At 47.3% G+C, this 6,934-nt stretch overlaps 1 protein-coding gene across 1 annotated transcript in view; it reads left to right on the top strand.

Annotated features, from left to right (window-relative positions):
- Positions 1-197: 197 nt before the first annotated feature.
- FANCA (FA complementation group A) overlaps positions 198-6,934 on the top strand; it is a 37,300-nt gene continuing 30,563 nt past the window's right edge. The window contains exons 1-6 of the mRNA XM_035890175.1: positions 198-419; positions 1,429-1,501; positions 1,965-2,107; positions 2,726-2,821; positions 5,051-5,124; positions 6,234-6,346. Coding sequence (XP_035746068.1) covers positions 198-419; positions 1,429-1,501; positions 1,965-2,107; positions 2,726-2,821; positions 5,051-5,124; positions 6,234-6,346 — 721 coding nt within the window. The remainder of the gene's footprint in view (positions 420-1,428; positions 1,502-1,964; positions 2,108-2,725; positions 2,822-5,050; positions 5,125-6,233; positions 6,347-6,934) is intronic.

A 6,934-nucleotide genomic window follows, 5' to 3' on the forward strand; every position in this document is an offset into this window, starting at 1 on the left:
CTCTGGGTGCCCGCCAGCCCCTCGGCCCAGCTCCTCCTCAGCCCTGCTCCTCCTCAGAGCCCTGCTGCCTGCTCCTCCTGCTCCTCCCAGGGCCCCTCTCCCGAAGGCTGGCAGCCTTCCTGCCGCAGCTCCTGTCCTGGCGTGGGGGTGTCAGGGCAGCACTTTGGTTGCTTTGGGCCAAGGGCCTTCAGAGGCCAATGGCTGATGGTGGCCCACGGGGCTTTGGTGGCGCTGGGCTGCTCGTGTGGGGCTTCGTCTGCGGAGCTGCCTGGAGCAAACCCTGCTGTAAAAGAAATCCAAATTCCTCAGCAGGGAGAGCCAGGAAACGAAAAAGCGCCTTTGGAAGCGGAGCAGAGCTCCGGGAAGCGGCTCTGCGCCTTCTGGATCGCCATCAGAACCTGAACGACCTCCTCCTGGAGGTAGGAGTGGGAGGGTTCGGGGTGCAGTGGAGTGGCAGGGTTTGGGGTGCAGTGGTCAGGCTGGGGATTGTAGGAGATCCCGGCTGGAGGTGGCTTCCACCAGGGCCCTTCCTAGGCCAACTGTAGAATGAATGTCCCAGGGACACAGTTTTCATGATAAGTGAAAAGAAAAAAACATTGTAGGAATAAGCTGAAGTTTAGAGGTCCGTGTTGCAGAAATTAGATTTTTTTTTTTTTTTTTTTTCCTTCACTCTATGCTTTATTGTTACAGACTAAAAATGGTTAAGTGTGGTTTGGATTTGGGACAAAGGGAAATCCAGCACCTTTTCCTTGGGGTCAGGGCTGGCCTCTTGTGAATATGGGAGGGGAAGGGGAATCAGGAGCCACTATTGAGTGTTCTCTGAATTAACAACCATTTCTGACTATTGCCTTCGTGAAAACCTGTGTCATCTGCCTGTATAGATGCTTGAGCCAACATTCTGCCTGGGCCACGTTGCACCTTCTCCTCGCCTACTGGAGGGAGCTTTTGATTTTGATAACTTGAATAGACAATTCAAATACTTCCCACGGTTCAGCCACAAGAATGTTTCTTTCTGTAGAGAATATTTGCCTTTATAAAAAGAAAAAAGGGAATTTAACTAGAAAAGGATCCAACATTCTGACACATTCCATCAAATATTTACGTCAGCGTGGCTTCACGGAAGGGACTTGAAAGACAGAAATTCTGTTCCTGGCGCTGCTGCTGAACTGTTGGGCGATGGGGGACAAGTCGCTTTGACCTGTATTTTCTTTCCTCTGCATAAAAGGAAGATAACTGCACTTGTGTCTCTTGTCAAGTTCCCCGAAATCGCTGGTTTACCATGACCATGTGGGAGCTTGGTGCTGATTTCACTTCAGGCATTCCAGCCCCCGCGAATGCCAGGGCTGCTCGCTGTGCTTTAGAGGGAATAGGTTTGCCCGTGGGTGTTGGGAGATGTCTAAGACTGTTACGTTTTTGTTTGGCTTCCAGGTGGAAGATTCAGTCAAGCCAGGTGGACAGGGTGGTGTAGAGCACCAGGAAGTATTTTCAGAATCCTTTATAGGTGAGTGAAAGAGTACCTGCTGGAGATGGGCGTGGGGAAGAACTTTTCATTGTGTACTGAATTACTGGCTGTTAAACGCAATCCCAGTTTTGCTTTCTTTTCATTGTTCTGGTCTCCCATTTGGCTGCTCATTTCTTACTTGTCTGGTGATGACACCGCTGGCAAGGTCTGATCATTAAATAGTTTGATTATCTGAAAGTGTTACCGTGAGCCCCACAAGACTAAAATGCAAAAGTCTGCTTAGCAAGGATATTTCGCCTCTGCCTCTGGTTGTTCTGCCCTGGTTTTATGTACAGTAAAGGAATGATACATGGAAATAAAAATGATTTGCAACAAACGATGTCTGTGCTGGAAGGAGTTTAAGACTTGGGACTTCTGCCTTCATAGTTATGTGTTCAAACCCTTTTTTCTCCCATGCTGTCAGCTTTCAGCTTTGTGGGGTTTTTTTTTGTTTTTTTTTTAGTCTCTGTTCTGCAGGAGCAGGCCTCAAGATTGGGCGTACCTGCAGCAATCTTAGCAGCCAACAATGCTGTTACCAACATCGAGCGGATCTGCCAGGCTCCTGCGAGCCCCTCTCAAGTACCACTGCTGAACTTGGACCAGAGAGTAAGGGGAAAGGTTTACATTTAGTTTGTCAAGAAAACGGTATTGTTAGGTTTGACTCGAAACCTTTTGTATCTGTTCCAATAACGTTGCCCAAACATGTAGGACCTGGGCGGCCAATTATTCATTTTTGTGTCATTGTGCTCGCAGAAGTACAGCGTTGTTCTGCGCAGGGAAGCGGTTGTTTTTGACAGCTTGGAAATGAGGTGTTTGGTCTGTTGCTGAAGTGCAGCGCTACACAGACCTCTCTAAGCAGATCCTATCACCTCTGGTGTACCTTGGTCTTCCCTGGTGTGGTTTGGTATCTCTCACCCACGGTTCCATCTCTATCGACCGTCTTGGTTTGCAGCGTAGCCAGGTGTGGTGATGGCCATCCGTACTAAGGCTGTGCCGTGACGGCTGGCTCAAGTCACCTCTGAGGAGCTGTCAGGTGTCGCTGCTGTCAGCCCGGCTGCCTGTGGTTCAGCCTTGAGACAAAAGGTCTGAGCCTTTCCCATTAATTCTCTCCACCATTCAAACCTTTAAAAAGCAGTAAATGGGGGAGAAGCAACAAATTATTTTTCCAAGAATGTGTTATTTATGAAGGAACCTATTTTTGCTTCATTTCTGGGGTGACTCCAGAAGAGGTTGTCTTGCTTGCTTCAAGCGGTCAAGGATTTGCTGGCGAACAATGTGTTCTGTCGCTCGCTCTTCTGTCAAGAATTGTGGAAAATGAAGGTAAGAACTTGTGGAGAAACGTTGCCGTGTTACAGCCCGTTTAGACTTTGTCTGTGGGACGTGGTAGCATGTTTTCAACCCTCCTCGCCCCTGAAGGCCAGGGATTAAACGGACTAGGACTAGCAAAGTGGTGTGTGTTCTGTTCCCTGGTGGGTTTTGTTTTGGTGACCTGGAGCGGTCTGGCCACTGCTCATCCCTGCTCTGGCCGACTGCAGTCACGAGATCCTCCCGAGAATGACTGTGGTCTTTCTGACCTTTCAAACGCATGAGCTGAATTATAAATGGTGGGGGGTTGTTTTGTTTGTTTTGTTTATTTTAAAGCAAGTTCTCTGGGAGCTTCCTTGCCTCTGTAGCGGGATTTGCTTTTTTCTGAAGAGGACTTTAGCAGGGGTTTGGAAGTAGGTGAGTTATTAATGTTGCGTGGCCGTTTCGGCTGAGGAGCCACCGAGGAGAGCTGACGGCATCTTGGTGCTCAGGTGTTGGTTTTTAGGGAGCTAGGCGAGCAGCACTCTTGCCTCTCCCAAGGAGGTGCCTAACTCTTCCCGTTTGTACTCGGCATGGCTGGTTTTTGCTGGGAACCAGCTAGGGGAGGGCATGGCAATACAGTGCCTGGAGTTACAGCGTGATAAAGGGATTAAACTCATCCGAGGTGATGCCGCAGTTAATAGAAACTTTGGGGCTATCGTTTTCTCTCCTATTAAGCTTCACTGCCTTACTGTTACCAATGAAATACGCTGATAACTCCATCAGGTGGTGTGTAGGTTTGCTGTCTGGGCTAAGCAATCCGGATCGATTAACTGGGCACTGCTGAAGCCCCCAGCTGGCTGTGGGGTGGCACGGTCCCAGACGTCCTTCATGTGCTTTGCCAGCGATACTCAGTGTGTCTTTGGCATTCTGGTGCTTCGCTCTATTTATCCAGGAACGGTGATAAGCCGAAGCGAGTTCACGCAGAAAATGGCTTGAGAGAAATAGGATAGTAGCTCACAGGTCGCATTGCTTCACAACTGTGTAGTCTTGATTTCATTTGGGTGGTTTGTTTTCTTAAGATAAGCGGTGCTCTAAGTAGAGTTAAGGACTTTTTGTGAGCAGGATGGTTTTGGTTGCTTGCTGCTCTGGTGGGAAAGAAGGAAGAGGCTGATCTGGCAGGATAAAGAGGCATGCTCTAGTCTCAAATATCCCATCCTGGGCTGAAAATAGAATCCTGTGTGTTTTGTAGGCTGATTAAAATCTCCTCATTCTCAGGTAAGACATGGAGATCAAGTCCTGCTGTGTAATTGAGATCGTTACAGTAAAGAATTAGGTTGTCACAGACAAAGTATGTGGGTGAGTCCAGGGTCATGCAACGAAGCAGGTGCTGCAGAAAGCTGGCGGGGCTTTTCTTCTGAATGGCTCCAGTGCCCAAGGTTCCCAGGAACCTCTTCCTTCACGAGGTGCAAAGGTTTTGTTTCTGGCGTGGAGCGTTTCTGTATGGAGCCTGGAATGAGCAGAGGTTGCTGCTGCAACTTTTCCTCTGCCAGGTGCACCCCGGAGTCCCGTTTTGCTGGTGCGGGATGCCCTCCCGGACACGCTGTGCTGGGCAGGAGCTGGAAGGGATGTTGCAGGGAGGCACGAAGGGCGGTGATTTCATCCGCATGGAAGCGATGCCTCATGCTCATTTTGCTGTTGGCGAGCCAGGCATTTAGGAGTTTAGTGCTGGTTTTTCCTTTGCATCTGTCGGCCTCTCTGCCCGTACAGTTGCAGTTTGTCTTTCTGTTGTCCCCTCTTGGGAAATCAATTTGGGAGCAGCAAGCTCGCTTCACAGAGAGTAATAAACAGTTAACAGGCTAAGCAATAATTCTCTAATCTGTTTCTGGATCTGAATTAACAAGACTTGAAACTTAGTGGCATTACCTGTTTTCTGGGATATCCGCCGTTCCTTTGAATATGCGGCACCAGCGTTATTCCAGGGGACACAGATGGGTATATTTCTTACTTGGCCATGAAAACTTAAAATGATGATGCATCTACAACCCTAAACCATTCAAAATTTGTAGGAAGGAAAAATCAAAAATTATCTTTCTTCATCTGGTATTTCCTATGTTGTCATTTTAAGATTTGAATAAGTTCTGGATAGTTTGAATAAATGGCATTTAGTTTTATTTTATATATACATATATCTCGTTCATGTTGGCCAAATGTTAATGTTAACTGCAAAATACAGACTATGACCTAATTGTGACATCTCCTTAGGACCCTCCAGCGCTGGAAGCTGTGTGGCACCTGCACAGAGGCGAAGTTGTTGGACTGGGAGAGCTGCTGGAGAGGTGAGCAGAGGTTTGTAGGTTTGCAGATGTATTTAATCTCTTAAAGCCTATTGAAATGTAATCAGGGCTCAGTCATGAGTATTCTGGCCTAAGAATATAGTCAGATGCTGGCAAGTGATCAGGATTAGCAGGATTGAAGAAGTTACCCTGGGTTTGAGAGGTTATTCTGGGTTAATTAGCACAGTTTACAGTGCGGTGGTCTGATGGCTGCTGCATCCCTTGCAACGTGAAGAGAAACGGTTGGGCAAGAACGGCCGCTGCAGACGGTCCTAGGTGATGCTTTACCTCCTGTGGCTGCTCGTGGGTGGTTAACCCTGCCGTGTGGGAAAGGGCTCGGTAACCCAGCCCCTTCGGTTCACCTGGCCATGCTGCCAGGTCTGCTTTAGCCCGTAAAAATTGGTGCTGCTCTCGACGAGAAGTCTTGCTTTGCAGAGGCTGCGTGCTTCTGCCTTCACAAACCCTTACATTTCAGTAAGGTCTGGCAGAGTAATCTCCAGAGAGTAGTTATTCTAAGAGTTAATTTTTTTTGTTGTTGTTTTTGTTTTCCCCAAATACAGAGCTAACGAACCTTTGTGAAGCTCTGTGAAGCTCGGGTTGTTTTCTTATGGTGTCAAGGGAATCTGACAGCCAACTTTTAGGCCTTTGATATCAGTTTGCTTGTCTGTTAATGGGATAGGAAAAAAGCCTTCACTGCCCACTGTACTTCAAATTTAAGCAAACCAAAGGGATAGTTTAAGAACCTAATTTTTTAGGTGTTTTTACCCAAGTATCTTAGAAATCAGAACTAAAGTCTTCTAGCAGAACTTTTAAAATGGAAATACTTTATAATGTCAGAGACGAGGAAATACTTGAACACACAATTTGACATGTATTTTTTCCTTTGGGTGTGTTTGCTGTGGAATCTTTTTATAAAGCCAATAAAGCTCTTGCTGTTCCAAATTAAAGAAATGAAATGCCGTGTATAGGGCAGGGTTCCACACAGATGGCTCTTTCCTGAGTCCAGGAAGATGGGGGAGCAAAAAAAAAAAAAACCAAAAAAAACCCCACAAAACCCAAGCGTTACAAAGAGTAGGAGGGATTGAATTGCATGTGCTTTTGTTTGTTCTCAGCAGCCCGGATGCCCCTGCTGCGGTGGAGTGGCTGTGCAGCAGCCTTTGCTGCCTCTGTGAGCAGGCGGAGGAGTCCTCGCGGGACGCGGAGCTCGCTGGGAGCATTCTCTCAGGCAAGGCGCTCAGCCGGGCGCTGGTCCCTGCAGCCCGCCGCAGGGGCTGTGCAACTCAAAAGCTTGGAGGTGTAAGAACAGAGGCCTGGCTTTGCATTTTCTTACGGCGTTTCAGTGAGGGGAATCTATTTTTTATATTTGGTGAATTCAGCAATTTTTTTTTTCCCCTTAAAAGATAATTGGTTGGAATTTCTGTATCCCTGTGAGTTACAGTCTCGCAAGAAAGCGTAATTGCAAGGTGCATGGGGCCAGGGATGATCTATTAAGAGCGTGACACTCCTGCAAAGCGTCCCAGATATTTTGGACCAGGAATATTTAACAGTTCCGTTTCCCCCCTGTCACTTTCTATTATTTATTTAGTGGCTTTGTTTAGAAAAAAAAAATCTCTACACAATTTGATTGAAGAGCTGTAGCCAGCCCTTTGGAGCAGTGCAGTTGGTCAGGTACACCCCATATGAGTTCTGCAGTGGTAATGGAGCATAAGAGCTGTGAATTCTTTAGTCTTTATAATCCTTTAAGTTTCTGTGCTCCTTGCCATCCATCATTCTAGGCCCTTTTGCCTGGGAGTAATTTTACTCCCAAGAAAAC

This window comes from Egretta garzetta, unplaced genomic scaffold (assembly GCF_000687185.1).
Source record: "Egretta garzetta isolate BGI_Z169 unplaced genomic scaffold, ASM68718v1 scaffold582, whole genome shotgun sequence".
NCBI classification, from domain to species: domain Eukaryota; kingdom Metazoa; phylum Chordata; class Aves; order Pelecaniformes; family Ardeidae; genus Egretta; species Egretta garzetta.